The sequence below is a fragment of the Syngnathus scovelli genome, chromosome 4, assembly GCF_024217435.2.
Source record: "Syngnathus scovelli strain Florida chromosome 4, RoL_Ssco_1.2, whole genome shotgun sequence".
Lineage (NCBI taxonomy): Eukaryota > Metazoa > Chordata > Actinopteri > Syngnathiformes > Syngnathidae > Syngnathus > Syngnathus scovelli.
Window position 1 is genome coordinate 21,943,214 of NC_090850.1, and position 17,475 is coordinate 21,960,688.

Genomic DNA, 17,475 nt, shown 5'->3' on the forward strand with positions numbered 1-17,475 from the left:
GTGGGAAAGTGTCCACCTTCGTCCATTCAAATTTGCCAGCCGAAGCTGGGTTCTGTTCTCTGTGAATCATGTTTTTGTGTCCTGCCTCCTGATACTTGAGGCCACTTGGCTTGGAATGAAGTGATGAGAAAGATTTGAATTAATGTCTGCACAGATGCACCACCGCGCGTAATAATTGTGGTCATGTAATTGACTGTATGTTGGTTTTGTGCGCGTTTGTGTACATTGCGGGTTCACGACATGCCGATTGATCGAAGTGACGTAACATAGTTTGGGGGGGCATGTTGTAATACTTCTCCCCTCCTTTTCTCAAAGAAAGGATGAACCAGAAGTCTTTTTAAGGGGGCGTAAGGAAACGCCCACATCCGTATACAGAGGTCTCCCAAAGCAAACATCCAATCCTCTTCTTTCACCGCACAAGGCACCGTTTAAAAGCGTTTCACAACACAAGCGCACTAACTTCACGTAACCGTACCACAGAGGACGAGCACGTGCTCCATGTAAACGCTCCGAAGGTTGATTTTACGCACGGGACGCAGTCACAAAAAATGGCCCTGTTCAGCAATTTTACGGGAACTTGCTGGAAATATTTGCACCGAGACTATAAGATGGTGGTCACACTGCGGGCATTGCACAAATCGGCAGCCAGCGAGGCTTTTGGGATCCCCGCGTCAACAGACGGGGACAGCGTCTCCCCGGGTCTCATCACAGCGGCGCAAATCGGAGACAAGAACGTAAGAGTTAAGAGTTTGAAGGAGATGCCCGGACCCAGCACGATGTCCAACCTCGTCGAGTTCTTCTGGAGGGACGGTTTTAGTAGAATTCATCAAATCCAGGTAAAAATTGCTCTGGATGGAAGCGCATCACGCCAATTGTCCGTTTTAATATTTCCAAACCAATGTGCGTAAACCAAAGTAAATTAAGACAGTTTTTTTTTATTTAATCACAATTTGCTCATCGATTATTTTTGAGTCTATGCACCTGATCGGGATCTTATATATTGTAGAATTTTTTTCACCATGGCCCGTGCATTGTTTTGATTCACGCAACTAGTGATTCGTAATCACCCCACCAATCCAGGTACTTGCTCCAGGATTTTTTTTCCAGGTGCCCAAAAAAAATAATTATATTTTAAAATCCATCCATCCATATGCGCGGGGGTGCCGATCTAATAAAATACTGCAGGGGCTCAGCTGGAATATGTAGCACCATCCATCCATGCTCTTCAAAATTGTCTTATTGCAATCTTCACAAAAATTCTAAATCGTGTGTGAGACACTCAAAAATTTGCACATGTACTCCGTGAAATGTTGTTATAGATCATTTAAACAACATCTTAAATAAAGAAGAGCGAACAAGAATATTGTCAACATCTGTTAATGGTTGCCGATATGTGATAGATCGAGCACAGCAAGAAATATGGGAACATTTTTAAATCCCGTTTCGGGCCTCAACTGGTGGTCTCCATCGCCGATCGTGATCTGGTGGCTGAGGTGCTGAGAGCTGAAGGTGTGGCCCCTCAGAGAGGCAACATGGACTCTTGGAAAGAGTACAGAGACATGAGGGGACGTTCCACAGGTCTCATATCCGCGTGAGTAGTTTTTCTTTCAATAAAGTGGCATGGCTAATAGATTATGGACAATACATATTGCTGGTTTAAGCAGAAATTAATAAAGAAATGTATCGGAATAATTTGCCATCACTCACATTGCTCACTATTGATTGAAAGTCATTCAACAAAGCATGAAATTTTCTACAGGGAGGGAGAGCATTGGTTGAAAATGCGAAGTGTCCTTAGGCAGCTCATCATGCGCCCCCGGGATGTGGCGGTCTTCTCCGAAGATATTAACAACGTGGTAGATGACCTGATCAAGAGAGTTTGTATTATGCGTAGCCAGGCGGCGGATGGAGCAACTGTGCACAACGTGAATGACCTATTCTTCAACTACGCCATGGAAGGTTCGTAAATGTAGCTTTGTGATGAATGGAGAAAGCCAGCCAGGCTGGTTGCTGTGAGTAAGTCTTTTGTCTTTGCAGGTATAGCGGCCATTTTGTACGAGTGTCGTTTAGGCTGTCTGGAAAATGAGATTCCCAAAAAAACTCAAGACTACATCAACGCACTACACCTCATGTTCAGTTCCTTCAAGACTACCATGTATGCCGGAGCCATCCCTAAGTGGCTTCGGCCCATCATCCCAAAACCTTGGGAGGAGTTCTGCTTCTCTTGGGACGGCCTCTTCAAATTCAGTAAGACGTCATTGGATTTAATTTAATTATTCGTGCTAAGTGTCCAGGTAGCTATTTTTAAAAGCATCTCCTTTTCCCAGGCTTCAAAAATGGCGATTAAAGTGAAAATCTTTAGTTTGTGCAACTTCTGTTTCTTACATAACCTGCTCTTTCATTTCTTTTCTTTCTTTCACTACCCTTTCTCTACTTGTTGCCCCCCCCCGTCTCTATTCATCCCACCTTCTCTGCTCCCAGGCGTTATTCACATTGATAAGAGGCTCAGTGAGATCAAGGCCCAGCTTGAGCGGGGAGAGGAGGTGAAGGGAGGACTGCTTACGCACATGCTCGTCACCAAGGAGATGAGCATGGAGGAAATCTACGCCAATGCAACCGAGCTGTTACTCGCAGGGGTTGACACGGTGTGTGATCGGCTCTCGAGGAATGCGGCGGTGCGCTGGATGTGTGTTTTAGCAGCGGATGAAGGAATCCCACATGTGTGTGTGCGTATGTGTGTGTGACTGAGTCAGTGTTGGGTTTCAAGGATGGTGTTTCTGCCGCCTGTGTAGTTGTGCCAGCGTCAGGTCAGGGAAGTCAACGGGTTGTCCCGAAGAACCCCAGCAGACATCTGTGTTTGGATTTTGTGTGCTTCTGCATGAAGCCATAGACCATAGGTGTCAAACTCAAGGCCCGGGGGCCAGATACGGGCCGCCACATCATTTTATGTGGCCCCGCGAAGACAAATTGTGCATCAAATTCGTGTGTCATTCCTAGAATTGCAAATTGTCTTCACTTTTAATAATTTTTTAAATATTTGACCAGTTTTTACTCGTCCGATTTGAAAATGAGTTTGTTTTGTAGCTTTTACTGTACATAATATGAGGTGCTCATACATATGGATGAAAGAAAAATCATTCATCAGATCTGAGATAATTGAATGACATCACTCCATTTGTCACAACCGGATATTTTAGAAAAATACGTAACAATCCAAATTGAAGTCATCTCTTTTCAACAACCATTTCTGGAGAACAACTAGGAATGTGAACATCTGCACAGCTACCGCCTAATTTGTTCGGCGTTGTACCCTAAGTGTTTTGTGCTCATCTGCGGGCCGCAACATGAAAGGGTGTGTGTTTTTGTTGAACTTGTAGCAACGGCCATGTGCTGGTAGGGGGTGGATTTAGCTGTGCTGTTCCTTTACTCAGCAAACACAGGGGCTGTCAAGACACGTTAGCCACAGCTAGAGTTATGGCACAAACTGGCCAGAGGTGAGCTGGTTTAGTGGGAACGGAGCGGGACAGAGTCTCTCTCAATCTAGCAACCATTCTTTTTAATAGTGGGGGGGGAGTAAAATGATCCTGGGTGTAAGATGGAAGCAAGAAAATCTGAGATTGTGGGGGATGGAGTGAGAGTAAGGTCTTTAAAGAAGAGTTTGGATGAGCCTCTGTTATATGATTCCTCTCGCAGGTGTTGCAAGTGTCTCCGCCAACTGGCTTCGATGATCAGTAAGGGTGCGAAATGGGGGGGTGGAGGACATTTTGGAAGGGCCACACTGGAAGGCTCCCAAACAAAAAAGAATGGGCTGGATAAAGGTTTGTTTGTTCATTGTTCAGATAGCGATCCCTTACTGATCTCCTGGGTCTATTCATGGTGACTAATACGCAAGCGTCATGAAATACTTGGGTGGGAAAGTCACAAGAAGGCTGAATGGAAAGAGGGAGTGAGATGTGAGTTGATAATCCGATGCGAACTGACAGTATGCGGGGATGACACGTATGTGAGAGTAAATTTCTTTCTGTGGGAGTTTACCAGAGTGGGGAAATGTTGTAATATAAATGATGTCGGGTGTTTTTGTCAGAGGAAACTGTGAATTTAAATCATGACTATTTTATTTCCAGCAGAGGAACAAAATGTGTGGCTAGATTTGTTGTTGGCTTCCGTCAGTCTCGAGAGACTATGGATTATGTGCCTTGGTGGTCATTGGTTGCTGGACCTGCTATTTTCCCACACCCTCTTTGCTAGGCGGGCTAGCACCGATGAGGCCTTGCCGATTCTGACATCGATCTCTTTGACGAGGCTGAGACTGTTAGAGATGTTGGAGCCAAGGTAGGGGAAATCTTCGACCACATCGAGGCAACAGTCGGTAATTGAGATGTGAGGGGTAGAGCTGACACCTTGGGCTAAGATGTTCGTCTTCTTTATGCTGATTGTCAGACCGAACTCTCTACAAGCGTGGGCGAAGGCATTTATAAGGTCTTGGAGGCCGGCTTCGTTTTTGCTCGAAGGCGGGTAAGGTTAAATAGGTGGGTAAGGTTAAATAGCCTGCCATCACTTCAGGTGTGCAGGTACACCACGCTGACGACACATTATCAGAAGGATTAAACTAACTTGTCTCACGACGGTCTAATCCCAGCTCACGTCGTGAGCTGGGATTAGCCGTGTACTGATAATGTGCTTTCTTCGGATGTCTCGAAGGCATATCGTGAAAAAAAAGATGCCGAAGAGAGTTGGGGCAAGGACGCAGCCTTGCTTTACCCCACTTGTAATTGGGAAGGGTTCAGATTTTAATCCATTGCACTGTACAGTACCTTTCATATCCTTGTGAAAGGAGACAATCAATCTCAGCAATTTAGGAGGACAGCCAATTCTGTGAACAGACCCGTTCTACGGACCAAATCAAAGGCTTTCGTTAGGTCTATGAAGGCGATGTACAGTGGTCGCTGTTGCTCACGACACTTCTCTTGCAGTTGCCTTAATGAGAAGATCATGTCGATGGTGGATCTCCCTGTTCTAAAGCCACACTGGGATTCTGAATAAATCCGTTCAGCCAGTGGGTAGCTAGTGAGTAGCTTGTGGAGATGCACGAGGAGGCTGGTTTGTTTGGCTGCTTTGATGACCTCTGGGGGGATGCCGTCATTTCCTGGGACTTTACCGCTGGATAGGGAATCGACAGCCTTATACAGCTCCTGAATAGTGGGCGGTTCATCAAGCTCTTCCAGGTAGTGGTGTTATGCCTTCCACAGCATTTACCGTGACTTCAGTTTCCCTCGTTAAAAGCTCTTGGTAATGCTCAGCCCATCTCTCCATTTGTTTGGTTCGATCTGTAATGATTGAAGCAGTGCTTGACTTCAGAGGGGCAGTTTTGGTGACAGTGGGGCCGAATGCTATTTTCATCCCATCATACATTGCCCGGAGTTTGGATATTCTGGCATATACTCTGCCAGTATTTATTTGCGCACTGCCTGGCAATCTTCTGGGTGTCAGCTCTGGCTTTCCTCAGAGCTGCAAGTGTTTTGTCACTGGGATTGGCTTTGTAGTTGAGGAGGGCTGATCGTTTATGGCCGGTTCAAGATTGATGATTCCCGCTTCAAACCAATCTGGAGGCATACTTTACTGGCGACCAAAGCATGGTCTGTATCACAGTCTGCGCTGTGATAGCTGCGAGTGATGTTGACGCAGCTGAGGAAGGATCGTCGAGTGATAATGAGATCCAGTTGATGCCAGTGACGAGATCTAGGGTGCCGCCATGACAGTCTGTGGCTGGGCTTGCAGAGATCATGAAAGGAGCATAGTTCCAACAATCTTTGCCCATTTTCGTTCACCTTGCCAACTCCAAACTGGCCAATACAGCAGGGCCAAGAGGAATTGTCCGATGTTCAGATGTGTCAGCTCGCGGTTGATGACAGCTGTCTTTCTAGCATCGTTTATCTGTTTCGGGTCATTGGTGATCCCTGGATATAAAGTTCTAACATTCCATGATGCCAGTCTAAGCGCTGGCGACTTTGTTTTATTTTTATCATTGCTTGGTGCCGTTGGAGACAATCTGTAGCGCCTGAGCTGACGTCAATTGGCCCAGGCTTAGAACCCGTAACTGCTGTGTCCCAAATTGTTTCTGTCACTAAGACAGCGACAATGAGTGACCTATCCAAGGCACAGGCCTGGGCACAGTGTATGGAGACCTTGGGTTGCCCAGTCGTCAAGATCCCTCTCTCGGCTTTGTTGGTGTGGTCCAGAGGAATGCAAGCAATACATTTGGCACCAACTGGGCTGCAGGAGCTGCCGGAGTCAGTGAGCGTTCTACACTGGTCCGCCTTCGGGGCCCCACTCCTGATTTGTGAGGTTTACTCCTCTACACTAGGCCGTTGGGTCTGGGACCTCCTCCGCCCTCTGGCCGTTGGCTGCTCATGCAGCTCCTCCGCCCAGTGTCGTAATGCAGTGTAGACATTCCGTAGGCTGGTTATTGGTTTGAGCGCCAATCGTTCGCTTTCGCACCTAGCTCATTTAGCGGAACCAGTGTCGCTACGAGGAGGCAGAGCTAAGGAGCTTGTCTGTCAGAGGTGATCAAGTTAAACAAGCCTTATGGAGCCAATCAATAGGTCACCGGGAGCTTATCCCCGAGAGCCCATCTCCGGCATTACCAAACCATTTGACGCCATGGCTAGATTTAGCACATCCAATTAAGGTATATGCTGAATAATGTCCGCTCAGCACATGGAAAAAAAAGACCCCCTCACCCCTCACTCAAAAGCACCCCCACACCCTCTGAACACTTATGCAAAACCCATTCTCACAAATTTAATAAAACATTCCCCGCTTCAAAAAACATTCCTTAACGTGATGATCTCTCTGTACTTTTTTTTCCAGACATCCTTCACCCTGTCATGGGCTAGCTACCTATTAGCACGGCACCCCGAAATCCAAGAACAAATCCATATGGAGGTGGAGAGGACTTTAGGACCTCGAACTGTCCCCGTAGCCGAAGACATAACTCGCTTACCTCTAATCAGAGGCCTGGTGAAAGAAACCCTCAGGTGAACATTGCATGGTACAAATAATTGCTATTGTGTTTGCATGAATAGGATTATCCTTGTGTCTTATTGTAAAAGTATTCATCTAGAATGGTGCTGATTAACAGTCTTTGTGCGCTCCTCCCTGAGAGCAGGCTTTTTCCAGTTCTCCCAGGCAATGGACGGATTACCCAGGATGACTTGATAGTGGGCGGATACTACATCCCCAAAGGGGTACGTCTTGTGTGGACATTCAACATGTGTGTCTTGTTTGGTGAGCACGTGCTCGAAGAAAATGGAGTCTTCTTTTTTTTTTTAATATACAGTGCAGCCAGTTGTAATGGGATCCTGCATTACTCATGCATCTTTGTTGTACAGTTGTTCTCAATAGCCCATTCTTCGTTTTGCTAGACTCAGTTGGCTCTTTGTCACTACTCCACTTCCTTGGACGAGGAGAACTTTGCTGATGCTTTAGACTTCCAGCCGGATCGTTGGATAAGAAAAGATTCCTCAGATCGTGTCGACAACTTTGGCTCCATTCCGTTCGGCTACGGCATCAGGAGCTGCATTGGCAGGAGAATAGCCGAATTAGAAATGCATCTGGTTCTGACTCGGGTAAAAAATAAACCCAGTGTTGACAGCAAACTCTTCAAACTATGCAAATTATTCACTCTTGTCTTGTTTTACAGCTCATCCAAAGGTTCCACATTGGCACGTCTTCTGCCACCGCTGAAGTGCAGGCCAAAACTCACGGCCTTCTCTGCCCTGCAAGCCCGATCAACCTGCAGTTTATTGACCGAGAAAACTAGGTGAAACTTTCTCTCTGTAACATCTACTGAATTGTACATTTTTCATTTATATTTTTTAAATTCTCACAAGACTGTTTTCTGCACATCGTCCAGTGTTTCTACTGAGGTTTTACTCGGGCAGCAAAGGAAGGACACGAATCTTACTGGACCAATGATATAAAGTAAAATACTGTAGCTCATTTTATGTTTTGCCTGTTTTAGATCAAACCACTGTATTTTATTGAAACCCTCCCAACTGCAAGGACATATTGTCACGACTCGTCCCCGATCGTGTCATAGTTTTGTTCGTGTGTCCTAACCCTAACCCTAACCCTAACACCCCCCCCCCCCCCTCCTGTGTGCACATGATCAGTGTGATTATTCCCATCTGCCTCTCGTTACCTATCGTATATAAGTCCTGTCTTCCCCTCACTCCCTGTCGGATCATTGGTTGTGGTCGTTCGGTGTTGGAATTATGTTACGTGTTAGCGTCATGATGTCTTTTTGGTTCCAGTTGCTGTCATTGGTAATGTCACCCTGTCATTTAGTTTCACGTCTTTTTCAGTCAGTCTTGTTGTTAGGTTTTGTTAGGTCATGTCAGTTGCCGAGTCTGTTAGTTCGCCTTTTTTTGAGTTCACCAATAAACCCTGGTCCAAGCTGCACTTGGTCATCCTGCTCCATGCTCCACCCGACCGTGACACATATTTATTTGGAGAAAGAGTGGGGGCAAGAGTAGACTGAATAGGAAGCTCTAGTCAGGGGGTGTTTTACGACCTTGTGTAGGATGAGACAAGGTTATTTATTACCGGCTGCATTCCAACATAATCATACGATAAGGATAATCTGAAAAACCCTAACAATAATCACACTGATGCAGGCACAATTTCACATGCACCGTTTTTTTTCCCTGGGTTGGACACTGAATTTTGATGGTAAACAGTGAATGTATTGAGAATCAGCATTTTTTATAAGCAATGTCCTTAACAATTTTTTTTCGCTGACTGTTATATGTGTACTAAACGACTTATTCCAACCAAGTATAGTACCTATATATTTTAATTATTTTTTCAAGTGTAAGCAGTGTGCTAGAATGTTTGTGTACGTATGAAGAAGAAACCGATATCTAATTGATCAATCCGTTATTTGTAAAAGAGTCACAACTGTGAAACAAATAAAATGTAGGAGGTTTGTATTTTTGTATGCGCTGTAAAAGGACAAAACTGTTTAGTGTTATTTTTATGGATGCATAATTTTAGCTACCGTATTTGCCGGTGTATAGGTCGACTCGGTGTATAAGTCGACCCCCTAAAATTCGACGGAAATTTACGATTTTATGATATATCCTTTGTATAAGTCGAGCTCAATTGTTGCATTATATTAAACTTCAAAATTCAATATGCGAAATTTATTGACGAAATGTGTTCAAATTCCGGGAGGCTGTGCGTATGCGGCTGTTTATAAGCACCGCAGAGGAGATCGCGGAGCCTCATTCGACTTCCAGCGGCCGGCGAGCTCGCGCGCGCCGCCCGGCACCAACGGGAGGCCGGAAATAGCTCCAAGCCGAGCGGATCAGCACTTTATAAGCACCGCGGAGGAGATCGCTGAGCCTCATTCGACTTCCAGCGGCCGGCGAGCTCGCGCACCCGCCCGGCACATCCGGGAGGCCGTGCGCACGCGCCAAGTGGCTGAAAATAGCCCCCGCTGAGCGGATCGGCTGTTTATAAGCACCGCGGAGGAGATCGCGGAGCCTCATTCGACTTCCAGCGGGCCGCGCACTCGCGCACGCCGCCCGGTTCAAATTTTCTAAGTGCAACGCACAATGAGATGCATGAGAAACGGCCTTGGTTACCATCACATTTGAAGCGATGAATACGAAGTTAAATTTTATGACTCGGTGTATAAGTCGAGGTCGATTTTTTTCGGTCGATTTTGGATCGAAAAAGGTCGACCAATACACCGGCAAATACGGTATTTTAGAGGTAACAAAGAAAGGGATTAGGATTCCCACTTTTTTCATTTAAGAAAATAGAGCACATTTATATAATTGTAACGATCTGTTTAATTGTATTTTTTACTGCTCTAATTGTAGTTTCAGTAAAACTGGAAATCGTAAATATAATCAAATTATAATTTGAAAAATGATTTGCACTCTTCCTCTGATAGCCTTTAACAGAAGTGTGTATTTGTATTTATCTGCGTTGTGTTTTTTACTGCTTTTACTGTAGTTTCAGTAAAAGTGGAAACAATAAATTTAATGAAATTATGATGTGTGCTATTTTTTTTCTCCAAAAGCATGGGATGCATTATTTATAGTAATCACGAAACATACCGTACATAAGTACATTTGCATAGTGTCGTTTTTAAATGTATATTACACATTTAATGCATTAAGTGATGATTCGAATGGCGATTACAACGCTATTCATATGAAACGTGTTCTTGAGTCACCGCTGCTCTCGCGATAGCTGCTAACGAGATCAAAAGCGGAAGTAAATAGTCGAACAGGCACGCGAGCTACCGCGGAGCGTAAATGGAGTGATATGTTCGGCGTGCAAATCACTTGTATTTTTTAACTGCGCAATTTTAATTGTAATCTAGAGTCGAGCTTGTGAAATCGGTTGGCATACAGGTGCACGTGAGTCGTGGATCCGTAACACTCACAGTACGGACGTCCGACTGCACGTTTCGCGGCCTGGGACTTGTGCTAAGTCGACCAGCATTGTTGCCGCTGAGTTGAGCTAACGGCGCGTTTAGCATCTTAGCTTCAACTAAAGACTAAAGTGGCTACTTTACTTAAGCGAATGTTCACTATTCATCTCGGCGTTTAATTAATTGGTTACAAAAAAATAAATTCCGGCTGGATCTAAAATGATAATAGAAAATCTGGATGCTTTGAAAACATGGCTGTCTGACACGCTCGAGCCCATGTAAGTAAAAACGTTAGCTGCTAGCTACGACTCAGTTCACTAGTTAAACTCGGTATGAATGAACTTTCCTTGAAAGCACACGATTACGCAGCAATAAAGTGTGGATGGCATGAGTAGTCCCTTTATTTCATAAAATATCTGTGTTTCCCCTGAGCGTGTTTTGCGGTTTAAAAGTTGTTTGTTCTACTGTTGTAGCTGCGACGCTGACCCCTCAGCACTCGCCAAGTATGTTGTTGCCCTGGTGAAGAAAGACAAAACTGAAAAAGAACTAAAAGCCTTGTGTATTGACCAGTTGGACGTGTTTCTCCAGAAAGGTACCAATCGATCTTGCAGTCACAAGTTGATAGGACTTCTCGTCTGATCTTCATTTTTTTTTCAATTGATTATTTTGTTGTTCAATCAAATTCAATTCCAGAGACCCAGCAATTTGTGGACAGGCTGTTTGAAGCTATAGTCAACAAAAGTTATCTTCCTCCGACGGAACCACAACCCACTTTGGCCAAAGTTGAGAAAGATGAGCCGAAAAAAGAGGAGGTAAAAATAATTTGCCGTCATAAAAACGTTTAATCCATTCCTAGTTGTACTACATGATAAGGACACACATCAGAGTTCAACCTCATTTAGCTCTCTTAGATAACTGATTGTTTAAATTGTACATATTAAAATTATTACCTTTGTCCAGTACCGCATGTATCGTTTTGTTGTTCAGGCGAACCGAGAAGAAGAACGTGACAAAAAGTTCTCTCGGCGAGTGAACAACAGCCCTGCAACATCGAGTTCCCGCTACAGTAGAGATAGCAGGTGCGTGTCGCAGATGTCCATTTTACATGCACTATTTGGCATCATCTTGCACTCTGTCACACATATTTTTGTAATCCAAAGGAGAGTAGACGATCGTAAAAGAGATGACCGGTCCAGGAAGAGAGATTACGACCGCAATCCACCCAGAAGGGACTCCTACCGCGATCGCTACAATCGACGGAGGGGTCGAAGTCGTAGTTACAGCCGTAGCCGAAGTCGGAGTTGGAGCAAGGATCGTACTCGAGACCGTGACCGAGACAGGGACAGGGACCGAGATAGAGACCGGGACCGAGACAGGGACCGGGATCGAGCCCGAAGCGGAAGTCCCTCTCACAGCAGAACTCGGTCAAGAAGTAGGAGTAGAGGTAAGATTGTTCCGAGTACACAGGACTAATGAAAGTCAAACCAAATTATTCAAATATCAACCCTAACTACTGTAACACCACTTTGTTTCCAGAGCGGGATCCCGGGAAATTGAAGTACGATCACGATCGAGTGGACAGGTTGGAAGGTTCTGAGAGTTACACCCCGGCTGCTCTTGCTTCCACTGCGACCACTTCCCATTTCCCCGTGCCAACACTGAGCAGCACCATCACGGTTATCGCGCCCACTCATCATCACAGCAACAACACCACTGAAAGCTGGTCAGATTTCCGCCCTGAGCACCCCGTGGATCGCGGCCCTTTCAGAGGACCCCCTCCTCAACCGAGGAAACGCTGCCGTGACTATGACGGTGAGCAAAGCGGAAAAATGCAGTTGTTAAATCCACGTCGACATTATTTGGGCTAATGATGTCATGTCCGTCCTTCAGAGAAAGGCTTCTGCATGAGAGGAGACATGTGTCTTTTCGACCACGGAAGTGACCCCGTTGTAGTGGAGGACGTCGGTCTGCCCAATATGATGCCCTTCCAACCTCCACCCATCCCAGGCGTGGAGGGCCCTCCTCCCCCTGGCCTTCCGCCGCCACCACTAATGAACCCGTCGTCTGTGAATCTGGGACCTCCTGTCCCCCCGCCTGGCACACTGCCACCAAGCCTTCCACCAGTTGCAGGTAAGCTTTCTGTCCTCCTAGGAAAATCCACATTCTGGTGAATAGGCACTTACATTTTGAGTGATTTTGGTTTCCCGTCTGTGATAGGGATTGACTTTTTTCCCCCCTTGCTTTTCAGGACCACCTCCTCCTCTTCCACCACTTCAACCATCTGGAATGGATGCTCCTCCAAACTCCATAACAAGTGCCGTTCCCACTATTGTCACTTCTGGCATGCGCTCTTCAGTTCCCCAAATGCCTACACCACTTTTCCCTTCCGGTAAGAGCAGCTGCGTGTTCGCTGGTAATCGAATGCATTTGTAACCAATTACGTAAATGTCGCTTACGTCGTCGCTTGTCGTAATCTTTGTGGCAGATACGTACGAGACTGATGTGTACAACCCCGAGGCTCCCAGTATCACTACGAGCTCCAGGCCAATGTACCGCCACCGGGTCAATGCCCAGAGGCCCAATCTGATTGGCCTCACGATGGGGGATGTGGACCAGCCGCAGAAAGGTAGGCCTGGTCCGATGGCAAACGTGCGAGCAGGCTCGTTTGTAAAACACCAATGCTGTATTTCATACATTCCTTAATTTTTGAATAAATTTGATGACCTTACTTTGGCTTTCTCCTTCCCTAGATAAGGTTCCAAACAACAGTATGAGAATTGTTATGGATTCGAGCCTGAGGAAGAGACCTTCCGGTTTGCATGATGGAAGCATTCTCCACAAGAAACCTTGGTTTGACAGGTGAGACATTATGAAGTGGAGTCTTGCCAAAAGCACCCGGCATAGATAAATGTCTTCTTTTGCCTCGCAGGCCAAACTATAACAAACCCAACCACCTGGGCTACCACAGAAGAGGTCCCTACAACTCTCCCAACACCAAGCTGCTAGTTCGGCAAATTCCCTCCGAACTCAACAACATCAGCAAACTGAACGAGCATTTCAGCAAGTTCGGAACCATCGTCAACCTGCAGGTAGGTCACCTTTTCACCGTTGCCGTCCTGTTTGTTTCTTTCGTGACTCCACTATCTCCCTGGTGGCGCAAAGATAAGCAATTCTGTTCATGAGCTAATATGTAACTGTGTGCGTGCTTGGGTATGAGTCGCTCAGTATTCGGCACGGAAATTTCCATAATGTCAGCCACTTTTCTCCCCCCCCCCCCCCAAAAAAAAATTTGAATTAAGGAAGTTTAAGATGGACAATAAATTTAGTGGGCTCCTAAAATGCAGACTCCATGCAGACAAAACATTGAAATGGCCTTATACCTCAAATCATTTCATGCTCTCCATTTTCCAAGGTGGCTTACCAGAATGACCCCGAAGGTGCGTTGATCCAGTTTGCGGCCCCAGATGAGGCCAAGCGAGCCATCCAAAGCACAGAGGCTGTCCTCAACAACCGCTTTATCCGGGTGCATTGGTTCCGGGAGAACGGAAATGATGGACTAGGACAGGGTCTGTCTCACGTGCAGCAGTTGCAATCGCAGTCAGCCATGGTAAATTGTGCCTTGTGATCTCTGAGATTTAAAAAAAATCAGCGCTGACACAGAGACTAAGAAGCCACAAATGCTTCTCAGAGCATTGATTGAAATCTCTTGAACATTCAGCAGCCTCCAGCGACTTCGTTGAAGCAGTCCGTCAAAGATCGCCTCGGGCCTCTTCTCCCTGCTAACTCTGAGCCCTCGCAGGATTCCAGCGTAGCTCCTCAGGTGTGCCTTTGTGGAAGTGCAACTTGTCGATGTATACTATTTGGAATAACATGTAACCCCCCGCCCCCTAACTGATTCAGAATCCTGCTAAAGTCTCAGTGAAGGAGCGTTTGGGTTTTGTTGCCAAACCTGCAGGTCCCGTTGAGAAGGCAAGTGTCAGCCAATTAGATCTTCACGTTCCCCTTTACATTGTGCCAACGTTTTTGTGTTCACATTTTGCACAATTTCAGGTGTTTTCAACTTCGGCGGGCCTCTCAAAGACGGTATACAATCCCGCGGCCTTAAAAGCGGTCCAAAAAAACACAGAGGACTCTTTGAAGAAGAAACAGGTGAGGGGTGAAATGTTGCAAGAGGCATGGAGGGCGTCACAAAACCCTCCATCGAAATTTATCAATGAAATGATCGTGAGAAGATGCCAGTAAAATTCCATCTTTATAAGTGGAATTATATCTTAGTGAAATTCATAATACTTGTTGTCATTAAATTCCGTTGAGATTTTTTTTATATCAGCTTGTAAAAATAAACAAATTGTGGTATTGGTTGTGTAATGCAGCTGTACTTTTCAATATCGTCACTCTTTGATCATGCCCCATAAATCTTTTTCCAGGAAGCCCTAAAGCTACAGCAAGACGTACGGAAGAAAAAGCAGGAAATACTGGAGAAGCACATTGAAACACAGAAGGTAAGATCATCCGATTGAATGGACTGGCAAAAAAAAAAAAATGTTTTTCTTGAAATGCAAACAAGTTACTTTGAAATATTTTGCAACCACGGTTCATTCATGCCCCTGCTGTCCACAGCTGCTGATCTCCAAACTGGAGAAAAACAAAACAATGAAAGCAGAGGATAAAGCCAAGATCATGGAAACATTGGGCACCTTAACCAAGAGCATCACCAAACTGCAAGAGGAAATCAAAGGCATATCAAGCAGCAGCATCAGCAGCAATCTATTGGTACAGCACACGGTCAAGAGCAAGGCCCAGGTAATACTTTGTGAAATCTCAGCATGGACATTCAGCTCTGAATGTATTCAAGTTTCTTATGTTCATGGGATTTAAGTAACTGGTGTTATGTGTCTTGACTTTTGAAAGATGGCAGAAAGTCATGTTTGTTCTCCTCCCCCCAGGCACAGAGAGAACTGCTTGATGCAGAGTTAGATCTGTACAAGAAGACTCAAGCTGGAGAGGACACCGCTTTGCTGAAGATCAAATATACCCAACTGCAGATAGAGGTATAACATTGAGTGATCAGGAAAAATGGATTTCAATTTGAATAAATTAAAATTTCAATGATCTTGTCCACTGCTTCTGCTTAGGCTGCCAAACGAGGACTGCTGACACCAGGACGAGGCCGCGGGGTCTCGTCTCGAGGACGTGGCGCTCCAAGAGCCCGCGGTAGAGGCGCCAGAGGACGAGGAAGAGGCGCCTCCCTGCACGCAGTTGTGGACCACCGACCTAGAGCGCTGGCGATTTCTGCTTTCACTGAGACCGAGTGTGTCGACCTGCTGCCACATTTTGCTGTAAGTCTGCATATTCTGACACCTCTCTGAGTAATACAGTAAATGTCCAGTAGATGGCACTGCAGCCCACAATTGCACAGTGATGTGTTGCTGCACAATAATCTGCTGTCAGATAACAATTTCATTTAATTGGTCTCACAAGTTAATATTGGATATTGTGAAGTGATTAATGTTCCATGTTGACAATTTTGAAGCAATTTGGAGAAATAGAAGATTGCCAGATTGATGAAAACACCTTGTCTGCAGTCATCACCTACAGGACAAGAGCAGAGGCTGAGCAGGTGAGTAGTCGCCTTCCCCAAAATACTTTGGGCTGTTTTGCCACCCCCTTCCCTCTCATATTGTGTTTTCATCTTGCATGCTTGGTTTTGTCAAATCGCAGGCAGCCCTCCATGGCTTCAAGTTGAACAACCGAATTTTACGCCTGGCCTGGCATAAGCCTGCCATGACGCTGAATGCTTCTGATGTACATGAGGCGGAGCCAGAAGAGGATGAGGTTTGTGTCATTTCTTTGTGTCTTGCAGATGAACACATTTGTCATAATGCATTCTGCATAATATAAGGTCCAGTCTCAGAGCAAGCGTTGTAGTACCATCCCTGACCACAAGAGAGAGCTAGTACACAAGAGAGCTCTGATTAGATCTTCTCTGTACACGCTCAAGAAAAATGCACTTTTCTTTTCATCAGGTATTAACCAGCTCAAATCAATGGGTTGCTTTTTTTTGTTCTTCTCCAGTACCCAGAAGAGTCACTGAGCGATGACGCCTTGCTGCAGGACGACGACGAAGAAGAGGACGACAACGAACCTCGCTCTTGGCGCAGATGAATATGATCCCGATGTTCTTTCACAGCTGAGTGCAATGATGACCAGATGTCCTGCAATTTATTTATTTTAATGCCTGTTTATAAATCTGACAAGGCACGTTAGCTTGACGTCACACTGATGTAACTGGCTGAAAAAAAAAACATGCAACTTTGATTCATTTTTAATATGTAATTCCAGATGCAACTTTTTTTTTTAATGCTCTTAATGTAGAATTGTTTTGTTTTCTTTTGTAATATGATAACTGGTTTGTCTGGATATGTGACAGCTTGCTGAATTATCAGTTTGAAAAAATACATCCTGTATTACTGTTTAACAAATTGACAGACTATAAAGTTTTTGCAGAATAGTGTTACATTGGTTGTTTGGAAGTTCATATGTAAATATTTTATGTCGAGGTTGAAAAGATTTGTACGAAAGCTTGCGTTCTCAGTAATTTGCTTTAATCTTGCATTGTTTAAAAAAAGAAACTTGAAATGGTCAGAAGACACTGCCAAAAACAGGGGGCAAAACTACTAGAAATATGGCAGTTAGATAAACTCTGCTCTTTAAACGCTGTATTGACCATTAAAAAACGACAACACCTAAAGAGTAAACTTCCTGAAAAATTCCTCCGTCCTGAATTTAAGGTAACCTGCTGTATGTAAATGATTCCAATCCAAGGTAAGGCACTGTCAAATATTTCAAACATCTCCACTGTTTGAAATGTGCACTCTTCCCACTTATAAAAAAATGTGAAACAAATCCTTAAAATGTTTATTTTTGTTGCAGGTAATCCAGTTGAAGAAATTAAGAAACTTCAAATCTTGCTGTTTTTATAGAATTAATGTATATTATATACATATATATGTATTTTTCTATGA

General features: G+C 44.9%; 2 protein-coding genes across 2 annotated transcripts; both read left to right on the top strand.

Moving 5' to 3' along the window:
• The first annotated feature begins 417 nt into the window (after positions 1-417).
• Positions 418-10,067, top strand: cyp27c1 (cytochrome P450, family 27, subfamily C, polypeptide 1). Its single transcript, XM_068650468.1, has 10 exons — positions 418-836; positions 1,401-1,591; positions 1,760-1,959; positions 2,038-2,247; positions 2,482-2,645; positions 6,871-7,037; positions 7,169-7,247; positions 7,425-7,628; positions 7,703-7,822; positions 7,916-10,067. The coding sequence occupies exons 1-9, from the start codon at positions 549-551 to the stop codon at positions 7,820-7,822; spliced, it is 1,623 nt and encodes a 540-aa protein (XP_068506569.1). The 5' UTR covers positions 418-548; the 3' UTR covers positions 7,916-10,067.
• A 198-nt stretch (positions 10,068-10,265) lies between these two features.
• Positions 10,266-16,967, top strand: rbm26 (RNA binding motif protein 26). The gene is made up of 22 exons (XM_049717052.2): positions 10,266-10,728; positions 10,924-11,042; positions 11,144-11,262; positions 11,438-11,529; positions 11,611-11,894; positions 11,987-12,262; positions 12,341-12,580; positions 12,699-12,839; positions 12,936-13,076; positions 13,201-13,309; positions 13,380-13,539; positions 13,863-14,057; positions 14,169-14,270; positions 14,351-14,419; positions 14,501-14,599; positions 14,878-14,952; positions 15,071-15,253; positions 15,397-15,501; positions 15,586-15,789; positions 15,984-16,070; positions 16,172-16,285; positions 16,526-16,967. Exons 1-22 carry the CDS (start codon positions 10,670-10,672, stop codon positions 16,613-16,615), a joined length of 3,063 nt encoding a protein of 1,020 aa, XP_049573009.1. The 5' UTR covers positions 10,266-10,669; the 3' UTR covers positions 16,616-16,967.
• Positions 16,968-17,475: the final 508 nt, after the last annotated feature.

Coding starts and splice junctions, on each gene's coding strand:
- cyp27c1 (XM_068650468.1), top strand. CDS start 549: ATGGCCCTGTTCAGCAATTTTACGGGAACTTGCTGGAAATATTTGCAC. Junction 837..1,400: donor GTAGAATTCATCAAATCCAG/GTAAAAATTGCT, acceptor GATATGTGATAG/ATCGAGCACAGCAAGAAATA. Junction 7,248..7,424: donor GATACTACATCCCCAAAGGG/GTACGTCTTGTG, acceptor TCGTTTTGCTAG/ACTCAGTTGGCTCTTTGTCA.
- rbm26 (XM_049717052.2), top strand. CDS start 10,670: ATGATAATAGAAAATCTGGATGCTTTGAAAACATGGCTGTCTGACACG. Junction 14,271..14,350: donor ATTCCAGCGTAGCTCCTCAG/GTGTGCCTTTGT, acceptor TAACTGATTCAG/AATCCTGCTAAAGTCTCAGT. Junction 14,953..15,070: donor AGCACATTGAAACACAGAAG/GTAAGATCATCC, acceptor TGCTGTCCACAG/CTGCTGATCTCCAAACTGGA.